The sequence below is a fragment of the Emys orbicularis genome, chromosome 5 (genome assembly GCF_028017835.1).
Source record: "Emys orbicularis isolate rEmyOrb1 chromosome 5, rEmyOrb1.hap1, whole genome shotgun sequence".
Classification (NCBI taxonomy): Eukaryota; Metazoa; Chordata; order Testudines; family Emydidae; genus Emys; species Emys orbicularis.
Window position 1 is genome coordinate 61958808 of NC_088687.1, and position 17183 is coordinate 61975990.

At 38.5% G+C, this 17183-nt stretch overlaps 1 protein-coding gene across 1 annotated transcript in view; it reads left to right on the plus strand.

Moving 5' to 3' along the window:
• ARFIP1 (ADP ribosylation factor interacting protein 1) overlaps positions 1 to 17183 on the plus strand; it is a 77772-nt gene that overhangs the window by 11084 nt on the left and 49505 nt on the right. Inside the window, exons 2-3 of the mRNA XM_065404838.1 lie at positions 4086 to 4165; positions 12769 to 12870. Of these exons, the coding sequence (XP_065260910.1) occupies positions 4088 to 4165; positions 12769 to 12870 (180 nt within the window). The 5' untranslated portion in view covers positions 4086 to 4087. The remainder of the gene's footprint in view (positions 1 to 4085; positions 4166 to 12768; positions 12871 to 17183) is intronic.

Here is a 17183-nt window from a genome sequence, read left to right on the forward strand (position 1 = left end):
ACAGAGGGTAGGGACACCATCCCTGCCCATCCTGGCTAATAGCCACTGATGGAACTATCCTCCATGAATTTATCTAGTTCTTTTTTGAATCCTGTTATAGTTTTGGCCTTCACAACATTCTCTGGCAAAGAGTTCCACAGGTTGACGGTGCGTTGTGTGAAGAAATACTTCCTTTTGCTTGCTGCCTATTAATTTCATTTGGTGATCTCTAGTTCTTGTGTTATGAGAAGGAGTAAATAGCACTTCCTTATTTACTTTCTCCACAGCAGTCATGAATTTATAGGCCTCTATCATATCCCCCTTAGTCGTCTCTTTTCCAAGCTGAAAAGTCCCAGTTTTATTAATCTCTCCTCATACGGAATCAGTTCCATACCCCTAATCATTTTTGTTGCCCTTTTCTGAAACGTTTCCAATTCCAATATATCTTTTTTGAGATGAGGTGACCACATCTGCTCACAATATTCAACATGTGGGCGTACCATGGATTTATATAGAGGCAATATGATATTTTCTGTCTTATTGTTGATCCCTTTCTTAATGATTCCCAGCATTCTGTTTGCTTTTTTGACTGCCGCTGCACATTGAGTGGATGTTTTCAGAGAACTATCCACAAGGACTCCAAGATCTCTTTAAGTGGTAACAGCTAATTTAGACTCAATCATTTTATATGTGTAGTTGGGATTATGTTTCCCAATGTGCATTAGTTTGCATTTATCAACACTGAATTACATCTTCCATTTTGTTGCTCAGTCACCCGGTTTTGAGAAATCATTTTGTTGCTCTTCGCAGTCTGCCTGGGTCTTAACTATCTTGAGTAGTTTTGTATCATTTGCAAATTTTGCCACCTCCCTGTTTACCCCTTTTTCCAGATCATTTATGAAGATGTTGAACAGGACCGGTCCCAGCAGTACAGACCCCTGGGGGACACCACTACTTACCTCTCTCCATTCTGAAAACTGACCATTTATTCCTACCCTTTGTTTCCTATCTTTTAACCAGTTACCAATCCATGAGAGGACCTTCCCTCTTATCCCATGACTGCTTAATTTGCTTAAGAGCCTTTGGTGAGGGACCTTATCAAAGGCTTTCTGAAAATCTAAATACACTATATCCAGTGGATCCCCCTTGTCCACATCCTTGTTGACCCCCTCAAAGAATTCTAGTAGATTGGTGAGGCATGATTTCCCTTTACAAAAACCATGTTGACTATTCCCCGACCATTTTGTTCTTTACTATAGTTTCAACCAGTTTGCCCGGTACTGAAGTCAGGCTTACCGGCCTGTAATTGCCAGAGTCTCCTCCAGAGCCCTTTTAAAAAATTACCGTCACATTAGCTATTCTCCAGTCATTTGGTACAGAAGCTGATTTTAAATGATAGGTTACAGATGACAGTTAGTAGTCCGGCAATTTCACATTTGAGTTCCTTCAGAACTCATGGGTGAATACCATCTGGTCCTGGTGACTTCTTACTGTTTAGTTTATCAGTTTGTTCCAAAACCTCCTCTAATGACACCTCAATCTGGGACAGTTCCTCAGATTTGTCACCTACAAAGAATGGCTCAGGTTTGGGAATCTCCCTCATATCCTCAACTGTGAAGACCGATGCAAAGAATTCATTTAGTTTCTCCACAATGGCCTTATCGTCCTTGAGTGCTCCTTTATCATCTCAATCATACAGTGGCAGACACTTTGCCCATTTGTTTCATATTATGAAGGACACGGCAGGCAACTTAAACCATTGGGATATTTTTCTCACTGAGGTCCAGTCTTGTGAGTGGACACCACCATTAATTCTTCAAATGAGCAAAAGCACATTCAGCTGTCATTCTGCACCTGCTGAGCCGGTGGGTCAATCATTCCTTGGTGCTGTCGAGGTGGCTGGTGTACGGCTTCATGAGCAAGGGGTAGGTTGGGTTTCTCAGACTCACTATTGCCATTTCAACATTCCCAATGGTAATCCGCTGGTCTGAAAAGGAAGTCCCTGCTTGTAGCTTTCTGAACAGTTCTGTGTTAAAGATATGGGTGTCATGCACCTTCCCTGATGAGCCCATGTTGATGTTGGTGAAGCATTCCCGGTGATCCACCAGTGCTTTCATAACCACAGAAAAGTTGCCCTTTCTGTTGATGTACTCAGTGGCAAGGTGGTCTTGTGCCAAAATAGGGATATGCGTGTCATCCGTCTCTCCACTGCAGTTTGGGAACCCCATAGCTGTTAAGCTGACCACTGTGTCCTGCACATTGCCGAGGGTCTCAGTGCTGCATAGCAGAATGTGATTAATGGCCCTGCATGCTTGCATCCCCCACGGTGGATTTACCTGTTCCAAATTGATTCCCGACTGACCGGTAGCAATCGGGTATTCCAAGTTTCCACAGTGCAATCCCACTTGCTTCTCAGCTGTCAGTGCAGCTCTTGTTTTTGTGTCCCTGTTCTGGAAGCCTGGGCCAAGCTCAGTGGACAGATCTAGGAATGTGGCTGCGTGCATCCAAAGGTTCTGCAGACAATGCTCATTGTCCCAAATGTGCATTACGGTGGGATCCTAACAGTCAGTGCTAAATTCTCAGGCCCAGAAGCAGTGCTTCACCATCTGCAGCTGCTTGGTGAATACCACCAACAACCTTGAATTGGTTCTCACTATGTCCCACAGCAGTCTGTCCCCCAAGGAATCCTCATGCTCCCCAATCATTTGGTTCTTTTTGCAGCTCTGGAAATGCTGCAGGATTGTACGCCCTTTGCTTGCAAAGTTCATGACAAAAATGCAGAGCTGAGCAGGCTCCATGCTTCTGTCAGAGATGGTGGACAGCCAGGAGGGCCATGCGGGTTTGTGGGATTTTGAAAAAAAGTCATAAAAATGATGGGATATTGATACCATTATGGGATGGAAATAATTGCAAACTGAGAAGTTGATTGCATGCTCCCAGTCACTGCTGCCACTCATTTTGCCCCATCAGGCATTGCCAAAACTTCCCAAAAGTCAGTGTACTGATGGTAGGGAGTTGCACAGCAGGATGCCTGTTGATGGTGCACCACATTCTGCATCGACACAAGCACTCCTAGTGAGTACATGCATCGCTGACACAAGGAGTCAAGTATGCACGTGCACAAATGATGTACTAACTACAGCAGCTGTATGTCAACATACCTTGAGTCGACGTAAGTTTGTAGTGTAGACATGGCCTTAAACACTTATTACCTCAAAAGATCTTAAGGTATGTCTATACAGTAATGTAAGACCAGGGGTTTGAACTCGGGCTCAAGCCTAATCCCCCCTTTCTGTCTACACACAGTGCTAATCTAGGGGTCAGACCCAGAGTCTCAGGACCCCACGGGGGTGGAAGGTCTGAGTCAAGCCGGGACCCTGGGTTCCTTCCAGCCTTATTTCTTTGCAGTGTAGACGCAGCCCCACTGGACTTGTGCTCTGGCAGTCTGCCAAAAGTGTTCCACAACCCCATGGCTGACTTTGTCCAGGACAGTCAAGTTTAGTGAACAATCCGGTTTTGTCACATTGCTCCATGAACAAAGGGCTAGAGTGGCCACATTTTAGGAGGGTGCCAGGGAATCTGGGATATGGGTGGCTGGACTGGGGCCCACATAATGCAATGTAGATTCTGGAGCCTCAGGTTGGGACCTAGGATTCAACAGTTCCCATTGGGGTTGCAAATGAGTGTAGGTGCTCAGGCCCTAGGTTAACAAAGTGTTTGCTCACTCAATTTCTATTAATCTTGGGCTTACATTGCAGTGTAGACGTACTCTTCATGTTTTATGTGGTTTTCCCAGATGGTGGACACCAAAATCATTCTGACTGTCTTGGATACCTGTAGTGTGCTTATGAACATATCTAGCTGCTAAGAGAGAAAACTAATTAATCTGCTAAAAATTGGCTAGTGATACTGTCCCTTTGACTTTTATAAAATATTCTACTATACAGCAGCAGCTATAGTGAATTTAGAAGAATTACATTTTAATGCAGAAGGAGCATGGCATTAATATTTTCTGAAAGTTCACTATTTTTCATCAGTAATGTCTGTGAGGTACAACATATCACTTGCATAAGAATTAATGCATGCTCAACGTATTTCATTTTCAGGTATGTCAGGACACAGCAACGATCCCCCAGCAGTTGATGAATCTCATCCAGCCGCAGAAGAAGTCCAGTCTGACTCTGAGGTGATTGGGTGATATTTGTGTAACATTGTAAAATCAACCAATCCCAGTAACAGTTTCAGACTGCCAAAAATGCATAATGCAATGCATAATAAAATTCTTGGGTGTGAACACATGCATGTGGTGCTGCTAGATTTATGTTCTGGCCTTTTTAATTTTGGGTCCAGTTTCAGATTGTCCTATTGCATCTGAAGCAGTGAAACTAAGTTTAGTCCATAATTGAGGATCACTTCATCCAGCAACTTTCCTGCTGTGCTGTGCTACTATTTGATTATATGAGCTAAATGGGTTTAGGTGGGATGGGGGACTAGAAGGAACACACAGGTACTGCAGGAAGAGGCACTGGTAATTAAAAGATGATCTTCCCTCAGTCTGCCTTGATTAGTTCCTCAGCATGATAGAGTAGGAGGGGACATTGCATAGAGTGAAAACTAAAACAGAGAATCTGACCACTTGTAGTTGATGATTAAGGTAGTAAATTTTGGCATCCTTCAGGATGAAAAGGGCTATATTGGACATTGTTAGTCAAAGGACTAAAATATTATTGAGTTTGGATAAGAAGTAAACAAACAACTTAGGGAAAATTTTCTTTTGACACTGAAAGAAAAGACCTTCTTGAGGGGATAAATAACATTAGTTCTGTGTAGTCATCTTATGCATGTCTCGTAATACTTACCAATCTGAAGAATTTGGGCAAACGCATAGTGCACATCCCATTGCCACTGGTGGGATGTACTGCAATCCCTTTCACATGTAGCTGACATGGGAAGATAATTAATATTGTCCATAGAATTACCTCAGTGGAATAGTTTGAGTTAACTCAAGAAACTTTAAAAATACACTTAATTTTTATATTTTTTCTTTCAATTATCTAAAATGCACTTTTAATTCAATTCCTGGGAGATCATTTCATCTTGCAAAGTTGGTGGTGAAAAGCCAGGGAACTTGTGCAATAGTCTCACTTGATGCAGACATGGCTTTGACCACAAAGTGGAAGTACTTGTCAAACACTTATTCATAGAGGATTTGGGAATTTGAGTGGGTGCCCACTGTGTATAAAGGTGCTTCCATAGTGTATCAGTTGATTTTGTTTAACACCTTTTCCCCATCACAGAATGGGCTGAATACAATTTAAAAAAAGAGTGCATCAGTTGATAGGCAAAACTGTCACAAAATGAATGTGCTTCTAAATGTGTCTATTCTAGAGTTTCCCTGTTAGTTCAAAGAACAAGTATGTGTATTATCTTTGGACTAATAACCTCTGAAAATGAGGCACACACTGTAAACTTAAACAGGAATTCTGTACAATCTTGTTCCCCCAAGATAGGGACAATGCCACCTACACTCTCTTGGGCCTGCTCATCTAAGGCTGACCTGCTCCAACTGACCTAATAGAAGTAATGAGGGCTCAGCATCTTTCTGGTTCAGGCCATTTTGTGAGACCATGAATACGTAAAATGCTCGACTGAGTTGGCAGAAAGCTTTTCTGTCCAGGCGAAGGCTCGTGTCCAGCTTGTTATATTTTTGTTTGACAGTGTAGTGGCTCATGAAATAGAATATGCTGAAGTGCCAATAATTTGATTTGAAAACTGTTTTTGTTGTACTTAAACAAGGAGATCTGTGTTGTAAATATTGTGGAAATCAGTTGTTGTTTGTTCTCTGGGTATCCCATACCTATAGTTTTTTAAAGTTGACTCTTTAAAAGTCCTTGTCCTTTGTAGTGTGGCTGAAAATCAAACCATAAATCTGATTACATTTTGATTTGTATTAGCTACATGAAAACAACTCATTAGGTAGGCATTGTTTATGAATTTCACCCTCAATTTGTAATATATTCAAATTAATAAATAGCCAAAAGAGAGAATATGGTAATTAAAGATTGATTAAATTACTTTGATTACATTAGTATTTGTCTTGGATTAAAGTAGCCATTTTAAAATTTAAAATGGGACATATTTAATCTAGATCCCTCTTTTGCATTTATTTCATGCAAAAGTTTGTGATTTCACGGAACTCCTCAGAACCTTTTCAGTTGCTCAAATACTCTGACTGTGCCACCCCCTCCCACTGCTGCACAAAAAATTACTCTCCACTCAGACTAGTTTGGGATTTTGCTCATTATATTTTTTGTGATGCATTTTGGTTTTCCCCACCTGAAAATCTCCACAAAATACATCCACTTCATACTGTTTTTGCTTACTGGTTTTGCCACAGACTTCATATATTGTTTGGGACAAGTCAGGTAACATCACTGTACTTCAGTTCTACCATCTATATAATAGTAATTGAGAGGCTTAATTAATTAATATGAGTAAAGTGACTTGAAGTCTTTGATGGAAGGCATTTGAGCAAAACATTTAATATTCAAATTGTTGGTAATCCAAAATGTGGTCACTGTCAAACTAATGTCTCTTGCATGACAATATGGGACACCCCCACCTCTTCTAACCTCAACCTAACTATCTGTATGAAGAATATAGTCTCTTGTTTATAGTTGATAGGATAACAAATTAAAGTATTTTGACTTGTCCAGAAACTGCAGTACCACATATAGAAACAATTGGAGCCATCATACCAATATAACCGATTGTATTCCATTTCAAGTTGAAGCAGGTCATAGTATTGGAGCAATTTTTAAAAACAGTTGAGCTGTTTATAGGTTTCTTAAAATAAGGCTTAATTTTGGCAGGTGGTTAGCATCTCTGTGCCTAATGTTCTTTCATAGGAGTGGGACAGATTATCTGTCTATCCACCAAGTACTTCTAATGCGTTTTTAAAACATGCCCTAAATATGTACTGCAGAGCCATAGGGCTTGTGGTGCACTTTAATGTATTTTTAGCTACATAGTCACCCAATAAACATTGTTGGGTTTGGTTCTTTTTTTTTTTTTTTTTTTGGTAAGAGGGACATAGCATGGAAAAACTTACTAATCTCTACACACTGGACATACTGTATTGTAAAACTGGAAGGTTTGTTTGGACAGTGCTTGATCCGTTTCAGGAAAATGTGAAGATTTCCAAGCAGGGCCGGCTCTAGCTTTTTTGCCGCCCCAAGCATGGCGGGCAGGCTGCCTTCGGCGGCATGCCTGCAGGAGGTCCCCGGTCTCGCGGATTCGGCGGCATGCCTGCGGGAGGTCCACCTGACTGCTGCCCTCACAGCGACCGGCTTGCCGCCCAGGCACGCGCTTGGAGTGCTGGTGCCTGGAGCCTCCGCTGTTTCCAAGAGAGGGAATTCAAGTGACACTTGCAAAGAAGGGCTGGCTGCATTGAGCGTTAATAAGAGGATGCAGTTTGAATTGCATGTTGTTCTTATTTTTCTCTCAAACTCCCCCTAAAGGCTGAAAATGCCGAGTCTATTTTAAATATTTCTAAGGTGTCTGTCATACATGGTATGTTAGTATCTCCATAGCATTCCTGTACCCTTCTGCTTCAGATTTCTGAAGCAAAGTTGGGACGGTGCAGGATATTGCATCTGTGACAGTAAATATTTTCAGTGCTTTGATAAATTTTCGACGAGCTGAAATAAATCTACTTAAATCCCAGGACCTAAGGTCTGTAGTACAATATAATTTCCATAGAAAAGGACTTGTTTTACTAACACTATTTAGGGATTGTATGTAGATGCCCATTGCTGTGATACCTGAACATCATGGTTATACCCTCCAAATCAGGGAATGTGCAATTTTAACTCTGATATCTTGTGTGTATTTATTACAAAAGAGAAAGTAACACTTTTTTTCAGAGTAGGAAAAGATAAATTAACAAATTACTATTATGCATATAACCAGGGTAAGTGGGGACATGGTGCCGAAAAAAGGGTTAAAGGATTCATAACTCCAAATATTCACAACAGCACACGCACATCAGGTATAACAAAGCAGGAAGCCATTCTTTCCAGCTTAAAAACTGAACTGTTCCCACAAACTGGGTTTGTGCTCGGAGACCTACACTGCTTTGTGTATGGCCCCCCGAGTAACTCTGGCAGTTGTATTTGTGAATGGGGTCATTAGAGCTCTATAAATCAATTAAAAAACAACAAAACCAAACAAAAATCCCAGCAGAATGAGGACAAAAATTACTTCCCTACTACTATGATCGCAAGGCAGGATAAAATGCATTAGTGCTTCCTATATGTGCCCTTCCTGAGGAAGGAGGCACTATGCTTATATGTGTGTATGTGCTACATAAGGGCACCTTCAGATAGTGAACTAGATTGTAAATCTCATTTCCATCTCATTACCGTTAAAGGACAAATGATTTTGTACAGTAACTTAAGGTGTGCAGTTTATGGATGGATATTTGTCTAATCCAGTGGTTCCCAAACTTTAACAACCTGTGAACCCCTTTCACTAAAATGTCAAGTCTCACGAACCCCCTCCTAAAAATGGATATTTCCAGGGATTTTCTCCTTTACCTGAGTATAAATTATAAAAAAGAAGTGATCTTGGAAATATAAAATGTGTTTTTATGACATGCTTATTACACACTATGTATTATTATTTATTATTTATCATTATAGTATTTTTATTACACTATGAAAACGGCAACACTCTTCCAAGATCTCACTTTCGTAGCTTGTATCACTTTGAATAAGCCTGTTATAAGACAAGGCTCCTATGTTTCATCAAGGAGTATCAGATGTGAAACAGCATAAAGGTATTTAAGAAGCCAACTCAAAGAGCTCCTCCTACACAAGCATTCAGGTCTTGAGCAGTCCAGGCAAACAACGCATGTTACAACAAAGCTCAAATTTGTTCTTCATAATAATTTTAAAAACAGCAAAAAAAAAAAAAAAAAAAAAATCCACCTCCCTTTCCATTTCTTATAAGGAGTTTTGAAGTTGAAATCTCCTCAGTGTGATAGATATGCTTGCTTTGATCTGCTTAGCTCTTGGAAGTCTAGAGGCTCCGGGCTGCTTGCCGGGTGCTGCCCGGGGTCCCTATGGACAGCTCTGTCTGCCATTAGGGAATTTTTTCCCAAGAACCCCCTGTAACACTTCGTGAACCCCCAGGGGTTCACAAACCCCAGTTTGGGAACCACTGGTCTAATCTCAATAGAACTAGACTGATGTACTTTTTGATTGGCCACAAAGATTTTATGTGGGACAGGAATTCTTAAACTTGTTCATCATATGCATCACATCTTAATAGCAACAGTGTTTTTGTGGCACAGATCCTCCCCCACCCCACCCCATTCATCGTTGCATGGATCATCTTCCCTCCCATTGACAATTGAATAACATCCTTGTAACAACCACAGTAATTGTTTATCTAGAAAAATGTTGGGAAAGCATTTGGTGCGTGTCTTAGCTTTTGATGTGATGCTAGCAGGTGGAAACAAGCACCATGTGACTCTTTATGGACATGGACAGCTGAAGTGGAGGAGGATGATGTGATTTCTTTGCTTTGGTGTTGGACTGTTTTACCTAGTTGGTTGTCTGAACCTAAAATCCAAATATTTTTAAGTCTAGTGGATTTTTTTTGGCTATACGTCATAATTCACTTGGTTAAAGATATATAATTTCACAGTTTACTTTATAGAACCTTTAAAGGATCAATTAAAAATAACCTGTTATGTTGTATCTTTGAGGCTGCTTATTATTCACTGTCAATGTGCTAGATACTGCAAGGCCCAAAATAAAGGCAGCCCCTTCCCTGAAGGAGCTACGTCATTTAATCAGCTGAGTCTGTTCCATATTCTTGACAGAAAAAGCTTTATTTTCCTGATGTAACCTTGATGATCACAACCATGTTTATAGATTTCTGAAAGATATTCACTTAATTTTGTTTGCTTAAACCTTTGTTTTATGAACACAGCCAGTTCCAGTGCTCAGATAAATAGATCAGCTGCTATTCAATACCCATATATTTCTCATGTTGGCCTTAGACTGTCCCAACTCAAGGATTTATAAATACTCTGGATCTCAAAGGCTTTGAAACTGATTTCTTCAACTAATTTGGAGGAAAAATCCAAATACCTTAACTAATTTTTTGCGGTGATGATGGAAATTGTCTTCTTCCTTCCCCCAACCCAAAGAGCTCTCCTGAAATTAACAAAATAAGTCTGAAATATTCAAAAACAGAAACTTTATTTTCTGTCTCCATGGATGAGTTTCTAAATATTTTTCTTTTTCTTTAAGACAACACTTCTTTAACAAACACACAAGTCACTAATTTGCTTTAGACAGTAGCATACTGCTTTTAGTAGGTGTTTCTGAATGCATAGTTGATTTAAATTATCTGTAATCCACTCTTCCTAATTTGTTTTTAAATGCTTATAAGAGTTCTTTCAAAAGCCTGGTATCATAGCCTTTTTGTTTTACACTTACAGCGTGATAGCAATGTAAGTTGTGAAAAGTCTTTCAAAAGTATAGGATTAGTTAAATATGGAAACTAGTTGATTCTTTGTGGACTAAATGGAGAATAAAACTATAAATATAAAACTTCAGATTTTCTTGGACCTGTACACCTGCTTGCAGTGTGTTGTATAACTTTCCTAAAAGAAAGGAAGATCATAGTTTGTAAGCAAGAGTGCTAAGAATCAGAAATATACTTTTCTCTTTCTCCCTCGCCACCGCCTCCATACATGTACCCGAAAGCAACACTTCATCAGGGTTTAAGGGACTTTTTCGTTTGTCTTCACACTCTTTCCCTGTTCTTACACTTACAGATTGATAGCAATGTAAGCTGTGAAAAGTCTTTCAAAAGTATAGGGTTATTAAAGCAAATTGGTGCTGCTAGACCAAATTTTATAGATATTACAAAAAATCTTGTATATTGTACTGCAAGAGCATAGCACTTCATACTGAGCAAGGCTTTGCACATTTTTAACCCAATTTAAGGACAGTTAATGTTTCTATCCTTAATGGCTAAAGTTCTTGCTTTGTGGCTCATGCAACGGACTCCCTGATCCACATGGGAAGCTAAAGATTTATTCCCAGGTCCCTCATTTTGCTCTTTCACTTTACACTGTGTTATTTTGCAATTGGATGAAATTATGATCTTTTCTTCAAAAGACTGAGTGGAGTGAAAAATCGTTACTATAGTCAGTGTTTTTCTTTTTTTTTTTAAGCATGCAAGTGTAATTCATGTAACGTTAATTTGCTATTGAAAATCATCTGGAGAAACACGTGAATTAAAGTCCATGCTTCAGATACATGCACATTCAGTGCTTGGTTAAAAAATGGATCAATGGTTATCAGAGTCTAGGGAGAGTCTCAAGTTGTAAATGAAGCATTCCTTGTTGAACCAGATTTATTCTGTCAGCCACACAATTGAAACAATGGTGGAAGAGGGGAAAATATGTATGATAACAAGCTTTATCAGTATGAATTATGCCGGCCATCCTACGCAAGTGTCAATAAATCTTTGTACTACACTAAATTTTCTGTGTGGGGGCAGGAGAGATGCTGGCCTTTAACCCTATTTGAAGGCTTAATTTGTTGTCTAAAATTGTAGTCTTCCTTCCCCTAGCTATTGGAACAGATAAGATGCTTTTTGTCTAGTCTCTTCAGGACTGTTTAACTAACTGCTGTGCTGGGAGTGGGAAAAGATGAACTCAATAATCTGCTCTTTCCTCAGCCTCTTTCCTTTGGGTCTTACTTTCACATAAATTGTTCCAGAAACTGTCTGCTATTGCTTACTGCTTTACCAAGCAGCAGCAGTGTGAAGCTGAAATTATTCTTTCTGAGTAGCAGAAGTATTGATTGTTTATTTGACTCTGCTGCTTCTGGCAGAGCCATGAACAGCAACAGAAACACTATAGTTGTTTGGTCCAGAAGACAGCGCTACATTGGTAACATTTTGTTCCACATTGGGACAGAAGGGCTAGAATCATAACTTTTTTAAAAACAAGAGCTTAAATTCTGCAGCAATTGATGATTAAAGCCACTTCCTTCTTCCATGCTGCTTGCCATGATGAGTGCGGTTTTTCAAGTTTGGCTCATTTCATTAAGTACTCTGGAATATGTGAGATATGACAGATGCTGTATGTACCATCTGTCTCTGGGTGCACACATTTACAAGTACAAAAAGTTTATTTCTTTAGGGCCTTCTGAATTTAATTCTACCTCTCAGATTCTATCTGGACATATAGATGGGGGGAGGGATAGCTCAGTGGTTTGAGCATTGGACTGCTAATAAACCCAGGGTTGTGAGTTCAATCCTTGAGGGGGCCATTAGGGATCTGAGGCAAAAATCTGTCTGGGGATTGGTCCTGCTTTGAGCAGGGGGTTGGACTAGATGACCTCCTGAGGTCCCTCCCAACCCTGGTATTCTATGATTCTGTAAACTGAATGACATTCTTTAATTACCCAACGCTGTGATGTGTGTCAGGTCCTAACTTTTCTGTTGGTCTTCTTAAATCATGGAACTGTGTTAGATACTTTTTTGCAAGTTGTGTATCACACAGTGACTTCATTTTTGTGTGATTTAAAATACTGACTGAATTCAGTTTTAGTGTATCATTGAAATGTTAGAATTAGAGTCCCATTTTGTAACAGCAGCTGGTATGTAAAATCAATTGTTAAATATTCTGTTGAGCACTTTTATAATACTAGTCGCTCTGGTGTATTGGCAAATACTAACCTGTTTCTTTTTACACTGTAGGAGTTTGCAATGGCTCAAGAGTCTCCCAAAAATTCAGCAGCAGAAATTCCTGTGACCAGTAATGGAGAGCTTGAAGATTCACGTGAACGCAATTTTAACAGGGTAAAAAGAATTTCTTCAGCATCGTTAATTACCACTAAATCACTATCAGAAATCCAATTAATGAAATGCTGAGAATACAAGGTAATATGTAATAAACAGAATCTGGCCTGGGTTGATTCCCTAGAACTCACAGAAGGCTAGATTGGTTAATATTTTATCATGTCAGAGGTGAACATATGCCTATTCTTGTAGTTGGGGAGAAGGTTAGACTACAAACTACTACATCAGTGCTACTCAGTCCTCTGGTTCAGGAGCCAAATTAGCGATCAGCATTTCCCAAAAGAGCCACAATAGTGTGAATTCATTGTTTCACTTACTATAGTAATATGTAGTCCTATTTAAACCGTATGACTGGGAAATACTTAGTTTTTATATATCTATTATTCTCTCAGCAAAATGACTGGCCAAGTATTATTTTATCAACTACAATGGGTTAATAATATAGTAACCTATCAGGATGCTTTTAATAACTTAGACTGGTGAATAATTAAATCACACAGTGTTTTAATATCATGTGCTGCAAAGAGCTGCAGGAGACACATTAAAGAGCCACTTGCAGCTTGCAAGCCTCAGTCTGAGTGTCACTGTGCTACATAAAGATGCCTGCAGGCTTGTATTTGTTCAAAGAAATGAGATGGAAAAGCATTCTAGTAGTTTATTAAACAGACAGAAATATGATAAAAATTTGAGCTTGCTAAAGTTAGTTTGGATAGCCTTCTGGACTACTAGGTTGTCTTGTTCACCCTTAAGCATTAAGTTAAGATACATCTATAAATATGTTTAGTACTTTTAAGTATTTCTTGTAGAGACTTAAGAAAATGTAAGTACTTACAGATTTGTATTATTTCTGTGTGTAAATTCACCCAAATTCTAACTACAGTTACTACTGGGGTTATGAGTTGAAAGTAGAATGTCTCCCATTAGACAGATGTTTTCTGGTGCCTCAGGTTGCCTTTTATATTTGGGTTTTTTGGTACACTTCTATCCTAGTTGTAAACTTAATTTTATATGGAAAAAAATTAGTTTGCAACAAGCAGTACCTTGAATTTTATTTCTCTGTGGATGAAATGTCTATTGGAGGAGGTAAGGGGATGTCTGTGATCTTGGCAGTCTTCTGACAGCATTAATGGAAAAACTTGTTAAAAAGCTCTATTTAAAAATTCAAATTTAAAATAGATAAAATCAAGCAGACATCACAAACTGGAGTAAGTTTGTACTGAAATTACTTTACGCTTTCACTATTGTACATTTACAAAACTCTGCCACTAGTAATGTACCATATAGCTCATAGTCCAGCATGTAAATCTTACATTCGTAATAAAATCTCTTTAATAAAAAAAAAAAAAAAAAGTGCACCTACATTAGGTTTTTGCCCCCAAGTTTTTATTCATTAAAATTTTTAAAATGGGTACTTGTGTGGCTATGCAAATACTGTACAGGCAGCTAGTTTACACAATTAGCTGGTTCTTAAGTTTTACTTGCTACAAAGCAGGCCACTTCAAAAGGCTTAAAATAAGAGGTGGCACATTTAAAATTACATGTAACTGCACCTTGGCTTCTGTATGCAATTGCACCAAGTAGTGTTGCAAAAGGCAGAGGAGTGTAATAGTTCTGTTCATTTGGGTAACTGAATTTTTCGTGCCACATATCTATATGAAATATACCTATCGCTATATGCTATCAATAGTTTCCATTCTTTAAGATGGAATACAAAAATGGTAACATTTACATTACATGGTAAAGAATTTGTGTGTATGCACGTGCCATTTCTTTCAACACACATGCTTTCCCCCCCAGACATTTAATTGATAGCTAATCATTTGTTCCTTGACTGACCAGCAGGGGGTGCTGTGGTATAAGCCATAGAGATTTGGACATTTTCATTTTCAGACTGTAAAAACAAAGGCTGGTTCCTGCTCTACATTTTTGTTTACCCTCATAGCCTAGAGTTAAGGGAGATCTTCTAGTAGAACATGAATTAGAATTAGACCCATACAACACTGAACTGGGGATATTTTTTGTATGTTTAAAAAGAAAAAATTACTGGCAGGACCGAAAAATTAGTAGATCCCTACTGGATCCTTGAGTGAGGAAGAAACTGATTTTTTGTTGGCTGGAAGAATTGTTTTCAGGGATAACACAATCTGCATTTGTGGTCATCAGGTAGGTGTAGTGACTGGCTGACAAGAGGAATGGAACTTCATGGGGATGGAACACAATATGGTGTCCAATAATAAAGATGTAAAGCTACTACTGCTCTTATCCCCGGTCATAAGTATATTTTTTAGTCACCCTGGATGGGTGTCCTTTTGAGTTTCCATGACTATGCTGTTAATACACGTTATGGGAGAAAAGATACTTCAGTGACTTTAAATCTGTGTTGTCAAACGAGAACTTCAAGAGGGCCCCCAGAGTCAGGATATGTGTAATAAATAAAAAGAAAAATTACAAATGAAGGTATCTTAAAGGTAATTGTGAATGATTAGGGCAACTAAAACAGAACTTAGAGTTCTGCAGTGGCAATGAACTTGGGCCTTATGCAATAGGGAGAAGCATTGGGTTTGTAATCTGTTAAGGATTTTATAAGGAGTTTCCTCAGGCCTTGGTTGGTTAGTATTGTGGCAGCAAACCTACACTGTATGGTAAATGTTAAAATACACCAAATAAATGTTGTTAGACTAGAAAGTGATGTTTGAGGGTGGTGGTGGTGGTTGTTTGTTTTTAACTTAAAGGGTAAATATCTGAAAATCACTAACTACCAGATCTGCAAAGTCAACTTCAGTTCTTTTATGGTCATAGAGTATTTATGCTAAAGATCCCACAGTTGGAGCAAGGCTAACAATTATTTTGATGCCCAAGCTTGAATAGAATTCTAACTTACTCTGCTATATCTTTGACTCTGCAGGGCTAATAGGTAAAAAGTAGCAGAAACTTGCTTTAGTTAGTAAAGTAAGTACTTAAGCAGATGTGGCTTTGAATGCTCACAGAGAGCATAGTAACATGGTGCCATTTTTACATAGTTGCTTTTCCGGTTAAAGCAACGCTGAGTAAGAATTCTGATTTTTATTTTGCTGTGTGGTGCATAAAGCAAATAACTTATGCTTATCTTAAAAATACAAAACTCTGTGAGCTTTCAGCTATCCAGGTGCCAAATGGAGCTACCTACTTTCTAAGCATGGTATTTTGCACCTACATTCAAAGGGTATTTATCTACTGTTGCCCAAAGAAAATATCAGCAGTATTCTGGGTGCTGACTAATATATAATACAGGCAGATACGCAAAAAAAGTTTTTATATTTTTTTTTAACCAAAATTGTTGAATTTACTGTGTGCAAGCTAAAAATGGTAGTCTGAAAACTTGTCATGTTTTAAACCTGTGCAACTGTTCCAATTCTTGTAACTTATGCATGACTGTGCAAAGATTAAGAGGAAATTTGTTTTTAACTTAAAATCAGATTTAGAGTAAGAATGGTATTTGAGAATCTTCAAGGAAGTTTTATTAATCATTTTAAAATATTAAAATTTAATACATGCTAATGCATGGTGTTCAGAGAATCTGTGTGTTCTCTTCTAAATTCACTGTGCAGGCAAAATAAGTGGATTTTTTTGTGTCAGAGTGGCTAAATAATAGAATTCTAACTATAGAAAATTAGAATTGTGTATAACTGTGTATAGTAGCTTTAGTTCATGGTTACATATGAAAAGTTGCAACAGCTAGTTGTTGTTGTTTTTTTGTTCACTGACTTTCAGAAGTTACCTACTTTCTTAGTAACCTAGAAAGTAGAAAATACAAGCAATCCTCAGAGCATAGCGTGCATATAACATCAGTTTTCTGAAGACGAGATCTGAATATCTTCCATCTGCAGTAAGGAAACGTTATTAAATATTTACTGTAAACCAGTAGGTTTAAGAAAATGGTGATCTAGAAACTCTGATTGTGTAGCACAATTTCTCACTCACATGTGAGACGCCCTTTTAACTTAGAATGTGTGATAATCAGAATTATCGCAAAAAGATTAAAGGCTCATAGGTTGTTTCCTTTGGGGTAGCTTTCTGGATCTGTTTACTATTGTCAGTCTCCAAAATCAATATTATTATGCCCTTTTTTTTTTTTTTTTAAGTATTATTCATCTTGCTTCATCTTCGTTACTTTTAATGCTCCTCTTTTGCTTTTTCCTTTTCTCCTGTAATTTTGGTCATTATTTCTGTGTTTAATGTAAAACTATATATAATGTGTTAGTTACTGCTCTGAAGTTTCTTCAGCTTTGCTGTGCGTATTAATTTATTAGTTTGTAGGCAGAGCCAGCACAGCA